Below are 21,132 nucleotides of genomic sequence, written 5' to 3'. Positions count from 1 at the left end.
ATAATCTTTTGACCTTATTTGTAAATTTAGATGCTACTGTGACAAATCTTGGAGTGCATTCTGGAAGCAGATGTGGCGTTTGGCTCTCTGAAATAAATTTTAAGATATATTTCAAGAGTGCTGGGAGGTAACAAATGTGGCCAGTGCTTTTCCTTAGACATTTATTACTTTCCCTGTTTATGCTTAAAATGGAAAGCATCCTAAAGATGAAATTGCTAAGATTTAAAAAAAATATATCTTTACTGATTTCAGAGAGAGGGAGAGAGAGAAACATCAATGATGAGAGAGTCATTGATCGGCTGCCTCCTGCACGCCCCCTGCTGGGGATCAAGCCCGCAACCCGGGCCTGTGCCCTGACGGGGAATCAAACCCCGATCTCCTGGATCCTAGGTCCATGCTCAACCCCGAGCCACGCCCGGCCAGGTGAAGCTGGTTTTAATAGTAACTAACCACTGTGGAGCAGAGAGACATAGGGATGCATTGCTTAACTATACTGCCTTGCTTTAGTCGATGCCACTTATAACATTCTCTCATACAAATATTTCAAGATTATTGATCACAGCAAGAATTAAATTATATGAAATCTCAAGAGGTCTTGAATTTGGAACTTGTTTTTATTAAAGATCTAGCAATTCTTTAACAGGACTTTCAATCATTCCCCTAAATGGACTGCCACTGGGAAAAGTCAGCTGGTTTATCGTTTGTTTTTTTCTTATTAAAATACTGAAAGAAAATATTTTTACACCCAGTTGCCACTCTGTCTTCAGTAGCATATACTCTGCATCCTATGAAATTGGAAAAAGGAGAGAAAACAATTCTCTAATTCTGTGGTCAAACCAGTTTTAGGGTATAACGCAGTGCCCTTCACCTGGGGAACATATAGACATGCCTCCTCCACCATTATGTTTTATGAGTCCTTACTATGAGCCTGGTACTGTAGTAACAACTCGACATGAATTAGTTCATTTAATATTATAGCAAGCATGTTAGAGATGAGAAAACTAACAATCAGAAGGTCCAGAGACTTCAAGATCACTCAGTCTGATTCCCAAACCTGTATGTTATAATAGTAATAATTATAACTGCAACAGCACCAAGAGTTGGAATTTATAGTGTTACCATGCGACTAGTAGGGTTCCAAGTTCTTTCCATGTGTTTTGACTTACTTGTCCTAATAATAAACCAATATTTTAGAAACATTTAATATCTCCATTTTCTTCACATGAAAGATTGAGGCTCAGAGAATTTAAATAACCTTGATCACACTTACATTCCCTGTATTTATTGTAGAAACCTATGAAACACTTCCATGTGTAGGTTGGTGGTAGAATGTTCTTTCTTTAGAAGATTTTAGACTGTCTTACCTTTGGCTCTTGTTTAATTTAGGATTCCAAACGGAAAGATGTTTTAAGAATCCAAGTCATAATAGTACAAAGTAATTGCATGCCAGTAATTTAGTTTTTTTAAAATCCCGATTCACTATTATCTTCTACATTTATTGCAAGATATAGTAAAGCCTAACTTTAATCCATTTATAAAAGTTAATTCTAATAGATTCGAAAACATTTATATAAGGACTTAGCAAATAAAATATCCTACACTCAAAATATTTTTGCGAACATCAGGTGAAAAATTACTTTTTTGGTCGTCATAAACAAGCTTTATCTGTATATTCTCTTATTGAAACAAGGAACTGCAGCGCTCATAAAGTGCCTACCTGCAGGAGCTTCCATCTGGTGTTCAGGTCTTCCAGGGTGCTGAGGTTATATGGTGACAGCTGAATGCCCAATGTGGTGAGCTGGCGAGCGAGGTCATTGACGTGGCTCACATTCTCTTTGAGGGGCGCGATTTCTCCTCGAAGTGTCTGTGTGAAATATTCAAGGGCAAATTGGAAGGTGAATATATTTAAACCAAAGAAACAGACACATGGGAGCTACAAGATATCTTACTCTCTTTGGGGTGCGGTATCAGTGACGTTAGCTCTGTCATAGTGGTAGTATGGGTAAAAAATAATATTTCTTTTGTTAATGGGTAAAAAAGAATATTTCTTGAGTACTTCTTAGGTAGCCTAATCCTGTGATGAGCTCTGTCCACACATCGTTTGACTTTATTCCTACACAATAACCCTATGCTCTTAATAGTTGGAGAATTCTCATTTTACACACGAGAAAACAAACCTGCAGAGCTTCAACCTTGCCCAAGATCCCATGGGTCAAAACTGAGAAACCTGGGACATACACCCAGGTTTGCCTGTCTCCAGAGTGCCTGTTCTGAACTATTATATAACTCTCCAAAGAAATTCTGGATTGGTAAAAGTAACAGAAAAAATATAGTGCTGCTAGATTCTAAATTCTACTCATCTCACCACCGGATATAGATCTTTTTTTTAACAATAAAAAGATATGCTCAGTCATAAAGTATTACATTTCATACTTTGCACCAACTACATAATAAATAGATTCATTTAGAGATTAGGGTATTTTGTCAAGTTCTAAGAATGACTCCCTGGTCCCCTGGTATTTTAGTCCTTGGAGCAGTGACTTAAGAAGGCCCCCACGGGGCTCCTCAGCTGTCTCTGAAGCACTAGATCGGGATTCTCCGATGCAATACATCATGGCAATCTGTGGAGCAGAAGAACACTATGCAGATACGGGTAGGATATCACCATGCGTCACGTCTACCCTATTGCGATGACATTTATGGATCTTTAACATGATGCATGACATCCAAATGTTCCAATGAGCAATTTCTAAGGGACAGATTCCCTCACTTAGGAGAACAGTTTGTGTAATGTAATGTCTGTGCACAAGGACAGCGACATTTACTTGGTCATAGTGCTGTTTTGACTTGCTTGGTCTAGGCAGGTGTTATTTCTCTGGTTGATAAAAAACAACAGCATTGTTTACACCTACCTCATCTATAATGGCCTGATTCCTTCCCATTCCAAAGGGAAGGAACCAGTCTGTACATTCTAAGTAAGAATTTCATTATTCTCTCAAGTCAACCGGAACATCTCACCTCTAAACTGTGGTACTGTATGGGGTGTAAGATTCTTAAATAGTTCTTAGATAACATAAGACACTGATAATCACTCTGTTGAACTTAGAGTTTCTTTAAAGTGGTCATTAAAATATTAAAGAATCATGGGGTTTCTTTTGGGAGTGATGACAATATTCTGGAATCAGACAGTGGTGATGGGGGCGCGACCTGGTAAATACGCTGAACACTGCTGAACTGTACACTTCAAAAGGGTGAATTTTATGGTACGTGAATTATATATCCATACGAATTAAAACAAAGACAACCAAAATACATCCTTCTGACTGAACACACACGCACAAATCGTATCTGACGTATTCATCTTTATGCAACTCCGTGTCAGTGGAACCAGCCCCAAATGAAAAGTTTTTATAGGGATCGATAGCAAATAACATTTCATCTCCTTGTAAGTAAATGGTGCATAATCACTTTGCAGAAAGGTTGGGAAACAGATTTCTTAAATGACAATAGGGAAACCTAGACAACGATTACAAGATGGAATCAGTCTCTTCTGGGTAATGACATGTATCTGCAGTAACCACAAATAAATGTCCTATGAGTGGGAACTGGGAATGGGAAACCACTGCGGAGACTGCAGGGTTAACCCTCGGTGCTAATCACAGCCTCGGTCCAATCATATCTAGATTTCCGCTCTCTTTGGATTACATAATCTACATATTCAAATGTCTCTTATTAGAATATTTTGATTTTCACTTTCTCCCCCAAAGTCCTGGACACCACAGTCACTCTCCATTCCCCTCTCCTCCCCTACTCTTCCTTCCTTCTGTCTCTGTCTCTCCACTGTCATGGGATCTTGTGGCCTCTTTTTTGCATTCATATCTAGCAATTATAGTAGAAGTAGAAGTTCTCTCAACGGATCTCCACTTAAGACCCACCAGATTAGCCAGAGCCTTCCTTCCTCTGTGAAACAAAATGTCTGGGGCCTCTACCAACCTCAACCTAGGGTGTTAGAGGTATCTGCCAGCACGCATGGTCTTCAGCTCTCATTACCTGAGTTGCCAGTTGTGTGTATGTTACAGCTGTCAGTTGTGTTCTCAAACCCGTTTTTGCCTGTTAGTATTGCAGTTACATGACTTAATTAAAGATTTTTCTAACCAAAGAAATGTAAGTCTAAAAAATGAGTTATTATTTCTATGAAAACCAGGACAGTGCCTTAAAAAGGAAATAGAAGTACTGTTGAATTGAATGTGGACAAGACCATAAAAGATTGGAAAAATAATCCAAAAAATTTAGAAGGATTCTGTATTTAGAACGATTCTCATGTTTCCTGATGGACTCTGTCGACACGAAAGAAACTGGAAATCAAAAAGTTTGCCTTACCAGCGTGATTTGTGGAGAACTCTAATCAGTGAACCTATGCTCAAAGAAAAGAACCTTCGCACAGTATTAAAACATGGGTGACTATTTTAAGATGGAGTAAAATGTTTAAGACATATTTTTTATGATTCTGTGATTTAACTGTCTTTTTCAATTAATGGTTGACCTCTAGGTCCTAATTGAATTGGAATAAAGAGCATCTATTATAAACTTTTACTACTACTGCTTTACTGCCATTGCTACTGCTACTCGTATTATCATCAATTAAGGGTAAAAAAGCCAGAGGTCTAGTTTCATTTGGACGCCTCAATTTCTGTTAAGATAAATGGAGCGATGGGGGGAGGTTAGTTGATAAAGGACAGTGTGGTGTAAGGTTCACTTTGGCCAGATACTGTGCCAGGCCTGAGCAGACTGAAGAACTTGAACCAGCAAGAAATCATCGTAAGGGCACTAAGCACATGGGGATGCAGGAAAGGAGATAACCGATGGCAGAGCAAAAGGAGGCAGGAGAGTCTCCAAGTGGGCTGTCACTTTGGCACTGGGTTCTGGTGGCAGCTCCACAGCACCCGAGGATGGCTGTGCAGTCAATGCCCAGAGGCCTATATAACAAGAAGTAGAGCCCCCTCCACGCTGAACGACGGTCACACTGCGTAAAAAGTGAACACAGGTCCCGTGTTGTTTCAGTGTGTGTAACTTGGGATTTGGCTATATTTCAAATATTAGAGCTTTTAATAGTGCCCCTATAAATTCACCTTGACATTATGAAACACTAAACATAAAATGTCAAAAAGTACAGTTAACTCTGAACAATGGGATGTGCTATTTAAATACTAGCCGAATTTCATGAGATTTTGCTCTATTTCGAAAGCAGCGGGGAAACGTGGAAGGGAGCCATGATACTGTGGGTTTTCTTGGAATCACTTAAACATCTGGAATATGTTCTCCACGAAAGAGCAAACCAAGCCTAATTTTATTATGACTAGTTTCATGCAGGCAGAGTTTTCACTTCATTAAATGTTGTCTGATTATAGATATAAAAGTACTGATTTAGAATGATATATTAGCCTGATATGTCATTTTTCCTCTTCATTTTATGAATTTTAATTGCCTGTCAGATCTTTGCTTACCCTTACGTAGTCAAAGATTTGTTCAAATATAGATTTAGAATTTTAGTCAGCATCCGCTTTGCAACGAAAGAAAGGAATGGTTTATTAACAAAGGAACATTATTGTCAAGGGAGCAGCTGCGACTAGGTAGTCAAGGGACAATTCCACGAGGCACAGAAAAAGGTCACTTTGGAGGGCTGGAAAGAGAAAGCTGATTAACTTCCACTTTGAGGGCCTCCAATTCCTCTGTGAAGTATGAAGGGACCACAATTGTGCCCCCCTGAAGCTGCTTTTTGGGATATTGATTTAAGCTGTTTATTAAGAAACAAGACTCAGAAAGAACCTGTGACCCTGCCCCCTTTCCTGCCCAAGAGATTCCGACAGAGAAACCTGCTCCAGGATGGAGAGTGTAGGGTGTCCCCTTAGCCTGATTCGCAGTGAGAATGGCCAACAGGAGGGCTTCAGGCAGGTGCCCGTTAGCCAGACACCCCCTGGCCCGCTGTTTCGGGGTGGCTCGCAAGGATCTGCCTGCCACGTGTGTTCCCTCTTCCTCAGCTACCTGAAAATCACCCATTCTCACTCCGAAATCTAATACCCCACTCCCCCTTTCTCCTTTGTCCAAAATGTCGTACATACCCAATGTTGCCTCCCTGTCTTTGGAATTTTTATGCCTGTGTGAATTCCCACGTGAATTATTAAAGTCTGATTTTTCTCTTGTTAATCTGTCTCTGTTAATCTGAAGATTATGAGCACTCAGAAGGTGGGAGGAAAGGTATTCATATTTTGTTTAGCCCCCACAGGAGCAACAGACTTGGCAGAGAACTGGTGTGCAGCCCAGTATTCAGTGAACGTAACAGGAATCAAGGGTAAGTGGGAACATTGGAATGAGTTGTCATGGAGGCTGTGACAGGGAGTTGGCCTAGGAAACTAGGGAGGTTGTCAGACAGTGTTGAGGGCCCAGTGGAGGCTGAGGACTCATGTTGGGCAGAAGCAACCTAATTTTCTTTCTCCAACAGGGTCCCATGCAGACATGCAGAAGACGGTTGGTCCAGGGGTTTTGTCAGGTGGTTGTGGCACAGACACTTAAGGACACGGGAGTTTAAATTTTAGCGGGAATGGAATGGAAAAACAGACCGTGGAGTCTACACTGGATTAGGAAGGAAGTAAAACAAGATAAGGCTGGAGATGGAGAGAAAAGGAGAGGAGTCGGTGGGGCAGGTCCAAGACAATCCTAGAAAGACCACAGCAGGAGTAGCTGTACAAGGAAGAAGGACAGGAGCCTCTGGGATGCTTGAATGAGCTCTGTCATTTTTGAGTTTATTTATAAATTGTGTGATGTACATATCACACGAATATGTAGTGTTTTATTCATATATTAATGGTGCTACTGAAAGTCTGAAAAATTTCCCTTCTAAGCAATATGAAACATTCTTCCTGAAATCTCTACCTACTAATTCATAAAGGTCCTATCTTGCCAGGAATTCAAAATTAGTAGGGCCTGATGATGAAATGTCATTCCAGGGCTATATGCAGAGAAATGTACATTATGAATGCTACTTAAAAGTGAAGTAGTGAGCCCGGCCGGGCGTGGCTCAGAGGTTAAGCGTTGACCTAGGACCCAGGAGATTGGGGTTCGGTCCCCGGTCAGGTCACATGCCTGGGTTGTGGGCTCGACCCCAATGGGGGGCGTGCAGGAGGCAGCTGATCAATGACTCTCTCATCATTGATGATTCTCTCTCTCCCTCTCCCTTCCTCTCTTGGAAATCAATAAAGATATATTTAAAAAAATAGCCTAAAAAGAGGAGGTGTTAGGAAAAGTCCCAGGATTCTTCATGCCGTAGTGGTGAGAAGCTGGGGGGAAGGAAATGGAAATCATGTCTACAAACACAGGTTTTAGTACTGGTATCGGGGCTCCTATATGTGTGGCTCGGGGGAGGCCCCAGAGAGCCCACATCCCCGGGATTTGGGGGCAGGTACAGCCCAGCTGTGTTTTGCAGCTTCTGCATCTCTGGGTGGGTGTTTCATCCAGATGAGAGTGAGTGCCCGCCACTGGGGCCAAGATGGCCAAAGGCCATATTCTGCTCTGCCCAGAGGGCCAGAGGCTTATTGGAGCTTCTAGAACACCTGGAGGGGGGGGGGAATAAGCGGCTCAAATGTGGTTGGAGCAGCAGCAAAGAAACACAAGATGAGTTGTAGGCAAGCTCTTCATGAAATGCACCAGGCTTGGAGACTCCCACTGTTGTCCGTAACTCTTGGCTCTTTATTCTGGATGTTTCCCTGCCTCGGGTGGTGCCCAGGATGTAGGCTCAGCTTTTGTCTCTGACACCTGCTGCCTTAGGCCAGGTTTCGAGAAGCAGAGTCCGGGTGCTCTTAAGAGAAGGGGAGTGAGCGAAGCAGGAGGGAGCTGGAGACCAGCATCAGCCTGGTCCCACGGGGAGCCCTGGAGCGCAAATTATACCATAGTTGGCCCCATCTTGAGACAAGGGACGGGTCTCCCTTTCTACCCCAGTGTCACTCAGCTGTTGGCCGCTAGCTGCCCCCTGGTGGTTTTCGAGAAGGGGTGGTGCAACTTCCCAGGCCAGGTGGCTTCCTTTTGGCTGAGGGAGCTTTCCTGGAAAAGACTGCAGCTATGAGGCTCTAGCAGCCAACACAGAGTTGCTGGGGGGCAAGTGCTCCGGCCTAGTGAGGCGCTGAGAGCATCGCTGTACGGACTAACTTCAGCTGTCTCCCCAGTCTCCTTCACCCTTAGACTTCAGATGTCAGGGACTTTTTTTTCTTTCTTGCAAGAGGCTTATCTCATTACTGACATCATGGGGCTATCGCATAGATTTTCAACAAACCCCGAGCTATACCACCCTTTCCATGAGTTCGAGTCCCTGATTTCTGCTAAATACCGAGGGATTTTTTTTTTTGGTGTGTGTGTGGAGCTGAGACACAGAGTATAGTTTGCAGATTGAATGACTACATCCTTCTGCCTTTAGTATTGCTTTTTGCCTCTGGTGGAGACATTCTCGACAATAAATGATGCCACTGAAACATGTACTCTTTTTAAATAGAGATGCGACTGCACTCCATTCCAGCATCAGTGTTTACTGTGGTAGCCGGAAGGTAAAATATTATGCTCTTTCTTTCCATTGTCTTCCTTGCATTCAGATTTCAGGGCAATTCTTGTACATTTTCATATTTGGGTGTGATGACTTTTGATGGGCAAACTGAGAAAGGACATAAATAATGAAACAGATTCAGGACTAATGATCTCGATGTAGCCTAATCAGGATGGCTTAGGGGAGGTTAAGTTCAAAAACCAAAACAAAACAGATTTTAGGAAAACGCAAACTTTGATGGCATGATGAAATCTGCTGCTTTTCCTGCCTAAGCAATGATCAGTAATTATATTTTAACTATGGTGTCCCCTCAGAGTCACCACAATTCCAAATTTGTGGCACTAAGAGAATAGCAATTCATTGCTGTATTTTTTCCACAGAGAATGCTCACGTTTCTAAAAAACATTTTCTAGGTACATCCAACATAATTGTTCCTGTTTTAAGACACAGCTTCACTATGAAGCTTATAACCCTGACATTCTTAGTTCATTGTGTCCTCACAAATATAAGCTGGGTACGAGGAGCCGGGCAGAACTGGCCACAGAGGAAAGGCTTTTACTCATAGGAACAAGTTGTACACAGATTAGTTACTTTAATTTTCTTGGAAACTTGTTTTATAACCCTAACTCTGACTGCTAGTTATTTCCCCTTTGGAGAAAAAAAGAAGCAGCCCCCCCCCCCAAAAAAAAAACCAAAGCAAAAAAACCCCACAAACATTTCAAGCTCTTCATAGTTTTCTAATGACACAATGAAAACAAATACAAAGGTGGTTCATGAATGTGTCACGGAGGCTAAATGCGAAATACGCACAATTAAAATAAAAAGGTCTCTAATGAGCATAAATAAATCACTTAAGCAGTCCTAGTGTTTAGGCTGCTAAGGAAGCAGAAGAGGTGACAATGTTTTCTTTCCGAGAAAATGTAATTATATGTGATAAAAGTTCAAGCAAAATAGCAGTTAACGAAATCTGCTTATTTAAGAATAAGAATGCATAAAACATTAAAAACATCAACCACGAGGACACTGATATTCCAATTCAGGAGTTATTTTAGACAGATTAAGGTTTTAGATTTCACGGGTTTTTGCAACTTGCAAAAGTTCCTGCCAGTCTGAGATGTTCACGGTCTGCACCCACATCTGCCACCACGATCGCCCCTGCCTAGGGCCACTGTCCTGCTCTCACCCTTCAACAGGACATCTGTCTAAGGCAGTGGCTCTCTGACCACAGCCTGTGTCACAATCATGCTAACGCAGAGATTTCTGGGCTCCCCCCCCAGTGTTTTTGCTTCAGTGGGTCCAGAATGGGCCTAAAGATGCTCTAAAATTCCCAGAACTCAGCAAGCTTATTCTGCCCCTTTTATTTATCTATCAATGTTTATAATAATGTTAACACTCTTCTATATATTCAATTTCTAAAAAATGTAATCTCTTTAAAGAAATGAAAGAAAACATCCCTAAATTTGGAAATTGTTTTCTGAAGTTGATTGTGCCATGTTACACCAGCAATCAGTGAAAGTTCTAGTTTCTTCACACGATTGTCAGCACTTGCTGGGGTCACTCCTTTTAAATGTATTATGGTTTAAATCTGCATTTCCTTAATAACTAATGATGCTGAGCGTTTCTGCACGTGTTTATTTGCCATCGATGAGTCTCCTTCGGTGAAATGCCAGGTCTTTCACCCGTTAAAAAAATAGGTTGTTCATTTCCTTACTATGTAGTTGTAAGAATTCTTTCTATAGTCCAGATCTCTCTCATCAGCTGAATGCTTTGCAGATATTTGCCTCCCAGGCTTTGGCTTGGCTTTTTCATTTTGGTAGCAGTATCTTTTGAAGGGCGAGTTCTAAATTTTGATGAAGTAGATTTGTTGATTTTTTTAGGTTTTCTTTTGGGGCTCCATTAAGAAATATTTGCCACGCCCAAGTTCATTGAGATCACCAAGCTTATTCTTGATTTAGATCCTTCGTGCGTGCTGGGCCCCCAACGTGGAGTTTTACGTTCCTGCTCTGGCTCTTCTGTTCATATACCTCGGATCTCCGTTGAAGTGACTGTGACAGCAAGCCCATCCCTGGCTGCCCTACCTAACGCAAGCTCCCCCCTGTTTTTCTCACTTTCAGCACCTTACTTGCCTTCTCAGCGCCAATCACAGTTCGTAGGTGAATAATTGTTTGCCTACTGATCGATCCATTGTCTCCCTTCCCAAGACCCTAATCTTCATTAAGGCAAATCTACATTTTTTTTTCCCCACCAGGGGATGCCTGTACCAAGGACACGGTAATCCCTCAATATATTTTTATTAAAAACAAACAGTCAAGAGAATTAGGCATTTTTGCATGAATCGCTAAAAACTTCCGACCAACGGCTGTTCTTAAAATGCTTCCTAAACACAGTTTCCTACCGAAGTCTGCCACCGAGCGCTTAGCTGAAAGAAACCGGCTCATTTCCTTTAGGTTCCATATCTTAATTGTTTAGATGTATGACTTTATTTCTCTTCGCTTAGAGCATCTGCTAATTTCCATAGCCTCTCTAACCCTCTGAGCAGGAACGTAGCATTCCAGTTTTTGGTACCAACCAGGGAGTTTTTATCACCATGGAGCAAGTGGGGAAAAAGGGGAGCAATCCCTTTAAGGAAATCATGTTCTGCTGGTGCTGACACACTTGGCGTAGCCTTCTGGAGGGCATTTTGGTCAGAATGAATAAAAGCATTAAAAGTATTTAAGATGAGAAAGCTAAATACCAGGGTCTCCACGTGGAGTTGTACAGTGGCCTGGCCAAGGGGACGAAGGGCTGAAATCCAGCCCGGGCTCCGCTACTGAACTGGTGGCACCTTGGCTCAGGCTGGGGGTCTCTTCAAAGGAAGAGGTGCCTTTTCCCACTTTGGCCAGAGAGGTGCTTGCAGGAATTGGCATTATATAGGCTGGGGTTGAGATTATGGATGATCTCTCTCTGTGTGTCTGTCTCTTTCTTTATCTCTGTCTCTTTCTGTTCCTTCCTTCACTTTTGGGATTTTCCACTAAAGAAAAAGCTCTTTTACACATATTTCCCATGCATTTCCAGTTGTGTAAAAAGGGGACAAGTGACATGGACCCATGAGGGCTGTTGTAAAGATATATGAGGAGCCTTCTTTAACCCCACCTACAACCAGTTAAGCATCGAGTCAGGCAGCATGGAACATCAAAGGTGACACGAGGTCCTATTCAGTCTGCTTCTGGGGGACTCTGCAAAGCATGTGGTGATAAATTAGTTCATCCCTAAGATCCCTTCTTGGGTAGCTGTGCCTTGGGAGTCAAACTTCTAATATTACCCTGGGGGAGCCTGTCTCTCCTCGCTCATCTACCAGGTAACTTTGTAAGATCTCCTTGAACTAGACCCTGGGATGCGGGGACATGAAACTGGTAAAAGAACAGAAAGCATGGTGGGAGAATGAAAGATATCTGTCCAGACCTTGAACAAAGGGTAAGAGGTAGGAAAGCTTAATGTGTCTGGGAAAGAGCAAACAGTCTTTAATGAGTCGAAGCATAAAAGGGCAGTTGGGGAAGACACATCAGGAGCATTTTCTTGGAGCAAATGGTGGTGGATCTGAAAGAGCTGGCCTGTGCAATGCAGATAGTGAAGGTTTCTGCCAAGGGTTATGGCACATTCCCTCAGCAACGCTTTTCGTTAGATTTAATTACTACTCCCTTGTAAGCTTGTGGTCATTTCAGAAAGGACAAAGAAGTGACAATGACTGTTTGCAGATTCAAGGAAGAAGTAAGATTGGCCAGAAACAGGGTGGTGGCAAATGAGAGAAAATGATCTGTGAAATAATTTTTGAAGGCCTTACGTATGCGAAAGAGAGCATTTTGCCCTCTGCTATTGTGCATGCTTAATTATTCACCATTCCAAAAAAATCTTATTGAGCAACTATTATATGCTAGGGAATGTTCCAGGCACCAGGGACACAGCAGTGCACAAAACAGACCAAGTTCCTGTGATCGTCAGCTTAACTCTAATGTATATAATTTCATGTAAATGATGATTGTTATTACACAGGCTTATAAAGGCTTACAAATTACATAGCTATAAAATGCAACATTTTGACCAAGAAAATGCAGGACAAGGTATGGTACTGAATATAGTAGTTACCAAGAGACACTTTTTTCCATTAAAACAAATTAAGCTACCTCTGCATGTATAAATCATGATTAATAGGGGAACCTAGGGTTCTGAGTTGCCCGTGCAATATGCTCCACCCAGTTTGCTTTATAATGGCACATTTATTTAATTTTAGTTCTATGGGGAAGGCACTCACTATTAAAACAAAATGGATTGTTGCTGATTTGATTTTCCATTCGATATATTGTTATCAACTTGGACACACTGAAGCAGAACAGAATCTAAATTTTCTAAGAGCTGAGATAAAAATAATTAAATGGAAGAGGGCTGAAAAGGACTGTAGAATGCCCTTCAATATCTACTTTTACTTTCAGATTATTGTAGCTCCTGAATTTAATAAACGTTTTTATTTGGTCTTTCCAAAATGCCTTTCTACCTTACAAATGGAACAACAGAAGAACAAATGCAATGAGCATAAACTGGATTTTCTTCATTAAAATCTATGTGACGGCATGTTTAAAAATTAGATGGGTAAATTTTTTTATAATGGTTCATCTTCGTTTCGTCATACTCCTGGCCTGAAAATAAAGTCTTATGCACTGCTTCCAACCAGTGGAGCCCTCCAGATATATTAGTGGTTATTATTTTTACCTCATTGTATATATGTGCGTGAGAGAAATCTAGCTTCTTAAGTGGAGTCAAGAGTTAATTCAGGTTTTCATTTTTTTCACGAAATACTGAGGACTTTTACTTTAAAATATTCCTTGAATTTTTCTGATCACATCTTAAGGTAAGGCCTAAATTCATATCCTGTTCTGTTCTGTTCTGTTCTGACAACTGCTATCATGATAATGTCCACTTAAGTACATGCAAATGAATAAATTACTACTTACATAAACGTGTCCATGTGTCAAGCTGTCTAATCAATGTACACAACCTTTATTTCAAAAAAAAATTTTAAGTCACTGGTCAAATCTACCCTTTAAAAAGGTGATTAGTATTCAACTAACAAAAATATCATACTTTAATAGCAATAGATTTTTTTCTTTTTTGAAAAGAGAGTATGAGACTATTCTCAAAAATCCGCAGGAGTGATTCTGTATTGATTATTTAAAGAAGAATACTATTTCAGTTAAAAAAAGGGTTTAAAATCTTTTAAAATAATTTTTTTCACTAAGAATTAAAGTTTTTTGTTGAAAGTCAAAGTGGGTCAGATTTCACTAAGACCCCTCTCGCATATGACATTCAACCCCAAACCCAGGCTATTTTGACACTAAGACAACCTTGGAAATCTCTTCCTTCAACCTTTATAACAAAATGTCAGGCTGGTTCCAAAAGTAATATTTCATTCACCGCTGTACAGCAGAGGGTCAATATAATGTATGTTCATTTATTTAGCTTATTTTTTAACCTTATGTTTTATTGGATGCACAAAAGCCATTATATTGGATAAGCCTTGTGGTGATTCTAGAACGGGGTTTGTGCAGGTTGAAAACAATGAGCCATCCTCTGTCCCTGCTAGAAATGGGTGGGGACCAACAGCCCGCTGACAAGTAGTGGGTGAAATAAGTGAAATGTTGTTGCATGTGGCCTACCTGTCCTTGGGACAGACCAGAGCCTTAAACCCACAGGGCAATTAAATGAATATTATGTAATGAGACCTAATAGGATTTAGGTTCACAGCAATTTTACAGATTCCAAATTGAGTTAAAAGGTTTTAAAGTAGGAATACTATAAGTAAATAAAATGAAAGTTGGAGGTGGTTTGTCACTGTTTTGTGTTTTTTTTCTAATGTGTCTTTATTGATTTCAGAGAGAGAGAGAGAGAAACATCAATGATGAGAGTCATTGACCGGCTGCCTCCTGCACGCCCCCTGCTGGGGATCGAGCCCGCAACCCGGGCTGTGCCCTGACCAGGAGTCGAACCCCCATCTCCTGGATCCTAAGCCGATGCTCAACCGCTGAGCCACACCAGCCATGCGGTTTGTCACTGGTTTTAAAAAATAAACCAGTATATTGCTTACTTTCTTGATTCAGTTTAGTTTCTATTTGATTACTGTACCTTGGCATATATTGCTGATAAATTGAATTTATTCCCTTTGCTAAGTTGCCTAATGCCATGCTAAGATCAATGATAGGATTTAAATATTTGATGAGGGAAGGTTCAAAACGAGCCCACCTAGTCCATAATACTGTGGACTATCAGGGACAAAGACTTCTAAACACAAGTGTGCTCTGAAGCAGGACTGGCGGGCTCTCAGCTCTCCGAAGAAAACAAGTTCATAAAAATAAATTCTTTAAAAGGAAATTGAAATTTATCTTAGTGTGAGATTCTCTAGCCTCATTCTGGTTAAGAGAGTTTGACATTTCAGGGCTCAACACACTGTGGAAACTTAATATATATTGAAGTTTACAAACAAAAACATAACAATGATATGTGGACCAATTTTCAGAAACATTGAAAATCAATGTACCCTTACTCTGCCTAATTCAGTAAATTCAATTATTTAGTTTGTACTTGATTTGAGTGGCTTTATACAGAACTATTTCAATTTTACATTGAACATTAATCCAATTACTTTTAAGGTGAAATTTTCCTGTATTTCCATCCCCTGCCTGCACCCCCAGGACTCCAGAAAAAGGGGGAAGAAGCTTGTTTTGAATGTTTCTTTTTTAACACTAAAGGATATTTTAAGACATTTGTTTCTATTATATTTATCCCATAAATCTCATTACGAATACCACTCACCCTATACCACAACTATGAACTTTTCCACAGGCGTTCAACATAGTGATTTTATACCACATTTGGAGAAAAACACCCCCTCCCCCAATTACTGAAGTTAAGACTACAGTGGGGCTTCGGTTTCTGAATGTGATCCGTTCCTGGAGACCCTTCGAGCTCTGAAACATTGGAAAACCGAGGGATCAGCAGCCAACAGCTGGGCCTCGGGATCTTGCCCTCAGCGGGAGTTGCAGGGCATGTTCGACTTCCAAGGCGGGTTCGAAAACCGAAGCATTGCTGTCTGGGTTTATGGCGTTTGTGACCCGAAATGTTTGCCAACAGAGACGTTTGAAAACCGAGGCACCACTGTATTTCCTACTTTCTCCTACTTGCTCTCCCAGTTTTACCCCACACCCATCTCAGTTTCTCCACACAAACATACACCCTCCACCCGAACACAGACCCTCAATGGGTTGACAAGGTGAGTCATAAAATGCAGGGACTCCTGGATGAGCTATCCGCTCTTCATAACTAGCAAGCAGTTTTAATTTTGAAAAGGCGATTAGTATCAACTATTCTGAATGCCCTAGTTTCAGAAACTCGTCAAAGCACTTGCTCACAGTCAGTCTGTCTGGCAGGGAATTATGAAGAGAATTGGTAAATGTAATTGATGTTATTGGTAAATGCGACAAACTCAAACAATGTAAAAATTACGTCGCTAAACATCTTAATTTTGAAGCATTAACAGTGGGAAGGTAAGCTGAGCTCCAAATCATCTGAAGCAACCCCCAAATGGTATGATTAAAACGCCGATAAGAGCCCTGGCTGGTGTGGCTCAGTTGGCTGGGCCTCGTGCTGTGCACCGAAAGGTGGCCGGTTCGATTCCCGGTCAGGGCACATGCCCGGGTTGCAGGCTCCATCCCCGGTAGGGGGCGCGCAGGAGGCAGCCAATTGTTGTCTTGCTCTCACATAGATGCTTTTCTTTCTCTCCCTCTCCCTTCTCTTCTCTCTAAAAGTCAATTAAAAATCTTTTTAAAAATGTCAATAGGAAAATCGGAATAAGTACTATGAATGTCTTCCATAAGAGAGATTCAGAAAGAGTAGACCATTATTAATGTCAATTTCGGAGCAAAAAAAATCTGACCAGTTCAGACACTTACAGATTATATACTTATAAAGCCCAAGTCACTTACAAAGGCATTTTCTTACTAATAATCATCACTGTCTTAGACCTTTTCATGAACTCTTCTATTACCAATTCCAAAAAGTACCTAGGAGGTGGCTTCAGGGGAGGGTGGATTTTCCATAAAGAAACACGATTTTCATCACTTCTAAAGAATTACTGCATGTACAAGAACAAAGCAGCACTGAAAAAGCCACGCTGAGATATGGAGGCTGAGTAAATTATGAGTTTCGCTCACCAGCTGTAGTGGGCACTTTTCCTGGCCCAGCTCCGGCTGCTGTGACTGTTGGCTGCTAATGTCTTACAGTTGCCTCTCTTCTCTAGAAAGGTGACCTCTACTGATGGGAGTCCCCTAGCCCAGGAGGCACATACACCCTTTGCCTAGGAGGTAATTCATGTCCCCGGTGGTGGGCCGCAGCCAGTGGGGTGCTGGAGCAGAGCCCGAGTCAATTGTGTGTGTCTCTTTCCAATTCTGTTTTCAATAAAATGATGCTGGGAGCTTGAATCAGCCATGGTAGGAGTATTTATACCACAACAACTGGAAAATGCTACAGGTTAGTATTCACCCCTTCTCAGGGCTAATTGCTATTTATTCACAAACCGCTGGCCACAGCCAAGGACTGGCTGGGGTGTAAAAACGCAACTCTGCCGGGTGGTTTATACTCTAGAGTTCTCTCCTTATGGATCAGGACACAAAGCTAGATTTTGCCTGGGGTATTATCTTGCTTGGCTCTTTCTCCCACACAGGCTTCTTCTGAAAGCAGACCGTCTATAAATCATGGGCACCCAGACCCCTGTTCATAGGGTCTGCTCCCAGGAAATTTGGCCTATAACACCAGTTGAGTCTTTAGCTAAGTGACTGATGCACAAAAGCCTCAAAGGAGATGGGTTCAAAATTACACACAGCTCCAGCTCATGGGCCTTTTGGGTCCCAAGGACCCGATGAAACTGCAAAAGGTCCACTGGAGATGGCAAGGATCTACTCTTTGTGTATGTGGACATAAAAGAGGTGATGTTAAGGGATGAAGCCCTTTGGAAATTGGGCAGTTTCTTCATATCATGCTTCTCAAATTATGCTCTCAGACCCACGGGCCAATGTACTGGAGGGTGCCTTTCACTTCAGATTGTACAGAAAAACGTCTCCGTATTAAAACACAACAAAGACACTGTGGAGAAGGTCGTAACATTGATGTGAGATTTAAAAATAAAACAAGAGGTGTCAAAGAAATGTCAGGCTCATGGAAAAATGGGATAAGCAGGTGCAAGGGGAAGATATGAGGCTTCCTCTCCTTGGCCATTAAGAGAACTGAAGTAGAAAAGGCTGAGGAGCGCTGCTTTTGGCAGATGCAGCTGATAGAAAAATCCACAGTAAATGTTAAACATAATTAAAATATTATTATGAAAAAGTTTACTCTTCTTAGGCCCTATTAAAATGTGAGGGTTACATTAGTGTCATAGGCAGATCTGTTCCCGTAATACCCAGAAAACTGGTTTACCAATTACACAAGGCCACTGCTTAACTTAGTTCATGTAAGGTTGTGTAAGGTATTATAATGGCGCCAACGTTAACTATGTAATTTTGCAGGTTGTAATTGCCAAGCGTGACACGAACACAGCAGGAGCCCGCTCCTTGGGTTATTTGATCTTAAATCATTCCTTGTTGTGCTTATGGTAGGCGAGTAACATAACTGTGAACTTTAAACTTGTCACAAGTCTGGTAGATATCAAAGGAAAATAAACTATATATTGGCTGTGTACTCCATTTTCTAGGGAATTTCAGTTACATAAATAACTCGTACATTTAGAACTGTTTCCAGTTAATGTGCCATATGCACACATACACACAAGCTAATAAAAATTCTTGTTCCCTCAGCTTGGTGCTAAATAATAATATTCCCAAGAAAACTAAGATGCCATTAATACAATTCCCAGTACAATTTTATTCATGCAATAAATTAAACATTCACACTCTATAATGAGATCAGACTTCTTCTGGGTATAGGTTTTAACCTTATCATAAATGAATGAATGATTGGGTTTTTAGATCTGTTAATGCTGATAATATATTACTGGTGTTTTTGTTTTGAATAGCCTTTTATTACCCACGACTCCTGAGGAATAGTATTATAATTACTACCAGCCACGAACAAAGCTTCTGGAGTAAATCCTCAGTAAACAGGACTGGCACATTAAAGGGTCAGTTTTTGATATGGTTGCTTTCAAATAGTTTGAAGAATGATATTCTTTGGAGACATTTTTATTATCTAATTCAATAGGTCTTCAGTAGAATAATGTCAGATGAACTCATTAGCCGAACATTTTGATTATCCGTGTCCTTCTAAATATCCCATGACCAGAAGAAGAGCTGATTGAATGCACTAACAATGGTAGCCGATCCCAGCTTCTGCTTTTATCATAGGCCATCAAAGGAACACAAAGAAGTCCAAATTAAAATAAGTTCAATAATAAAAAGAGCATGTTCCTTTTCCGACGGTTCTGAAGACTTTTCCTATCTTTAAGCAACGTTCACTCAGTAATTACCTTATTTGTGAAAGTAAAATAGAGGGATGTTTCTCTTATTAAATAAGTGGCTTTATGCTTTGAATGCGGAAGGCATCTCGAAACCGTCAAAAAGTAAGGGTGTTGAATGTCATTAACTCATTTCCTCCCACCCACTGTTTTAAATCGTTTGCTTGGCTCCAATGTATACCACACTTACATAAGTTGTTTATGAAGAGCCAAATTAATAGTCTTTGCAATTGTTTTTGTTGGAATTTGGAGAGCTGACAAATGAATTAGTAGAAAATGGCAATTCTACATGAATTAGCTTTTAAGTCTCCCTAAGAGGCTGATGCAGAACTTAATAAGAGACTTATTAGGAGAAGTAGGACAACTTAATTCAGATTGATTATAGACTTCGGTGAAGACAGCTGGGGTTCAAATGAAACTGAAAAAGAACTTATATGCACTTCAAAGTATGCTAAGCAGATGTCTGAAACAATTACTCCGCACTGTCTTTACAGAAGTTTCAAAGGCAGGATGGGAATAGCATGGTAAACGAAGGTTCTATTTGTCTAAGTTGAGGCAGGGGCCTTTAAAACACACACAGCACTATCTAAAATCAGATGCCTTGGGTAAGGAAAATGGCATCACTTTCCTCAGTAATTTGCTTTTAGCTTTATAAACAAAGAAGGTAATGAGAGAGAATACATGGGAACTAAGGAAGAAGCTCTCCTGGCAACACTAACTTACAATTAATTTTACACTAAACAAATAATTTGGTCAGGACTTTTAAGATGACTAACTCCTACTTTAGCTTCTAAGCCCTATTAAAGCCAACAATGACCATTCTATTTTTTAAAAAAATATATACTATTCTTTTAAAGTATATAAGTGAGACTTTACTATAATATGCTTTCTCATTCCCACATATCAAAAGCCAAATCATATGCTTTTAAACATCACAGTTGCATGCTTTGAAAACTAGATAAAACGCTGGTTACTCCATATGACAGGCATGAGTTCCATATTTAATCCAGATTTATAAAGGAGTGCATCTTTTTTGTTTTTATTTTCTTCTCGATCAAAGGCTTATATAATACATACGGCATTAGTATACAAACAACAACAGAAGCCTCCAGAGAACAATTCATTTCCGGTTAATAACAATGAACAAAATATTAGTAAACTTTCTTCTTCCTGCTAAGGGCAGTACAACCCATTCATTATGGAGATGGAATTTCTTTATTTGGAGTTGGGAGAGCTTAGGTATTTTGAATAATTCTTAGGGCTGCCCTGTTTGTGATGGTTCTGTCTAACCATGCATCCTCTATCTCTATAAGAAAGAACTATAGCCCAGTCAGCGTGGCTCAGAGGTTGAGCGTCGGCCTAAGATCCAGGAGATCGTAGTTCAATTCCCGGTCAGGGCACATGCCTGGGTTGTGGGCTCGATCCCCAGCAGGGGGTGTGCAGGAGGCAGCCGATCAATGACTCTCTCATCATTGATATTTCCATCTCTCTCTCTCCCTCTCTCTTCCTCTCTCTGGAATCAATAAAAATATATATATTTTTAAAAAAGAATTAGAAACTTTCTTATAAAACTCATATATAAGAAAGGATTTAAGGTTGACTCATATAAATGACACATATAACAAAATTAATAAAATAATGATAAAATATTAGAGTGAGAGTTAAGATGACAAAAGCAGTAAGGGAAGAGAGAGTTATGTGTACATGGCTGAAAGCTTCCTGCTTGCCAAAGTGAAGGTGACATTCTAATATGTTACATCACATTTCACACTGTCTATCAGGAGGAAACATACTTGGTTTTCTCAGTGTCAAAGTCTGAGACAGAATTCTTTGATAATTTCTCAAATAAACCAAGCTATGGGGACTCGGGATGGTAGGCCTGAAAAGATGCATTTGCTAGGTTTCTTCTTAAATTTTGAGATGTAAATGTTGAACATAAATAAGTCAGGACAGCATCGTGGCTTCATCATAGTTCCTAGTCTACTACACACATCATTACGTTAGTCTTAATTATAAT

At 40.6% G+C, this 21,132-nt stretch overlaps 1 protein-coding gene across 1 annotated transcript in view; it reads right to left on the bottom strand.

Moving 5' to 3' along the window:
* The window catches only part of DMD (dystrophin), a 1,831,916-nt gene that overhangs the window by 291,547 nt on the left and 1,519,237 nt on the right, over positions 1–21,132 (bottom strand). Inside the window, exon 60 of the mRNA XM_087813416.1 lies at positions 1,718–1,864. Within this exon, the coding sequence (XP_087669542.1) occupies positions 1,718–1,864 (147 nt within the window). The remainder of the gene's footprint in view (positions 1–1,717; positions 1,865–21,132) is intronic.

Source organism: Miniopterus natalensis, chromosome X, assembly GCF_054644295.1.
Source record: "Miniopterus natalensis isolate mMinNat1 chromosome X, mMinNat1.hap1, whole genome shotgun sequence".
In the NCBI taxonomy this organism is placed as follows: domain Eukaryota; kingdom Metazoa; phylum Chordata; class Mammalia; order Chiroptera; family Miniopteridae; genus Miniopterus; species Miniopterus natalensis.
Note: the sequence above shows the minus strand (reverse complement) of the source record. Positions and strands in the feature narration are given on the sequence as shown.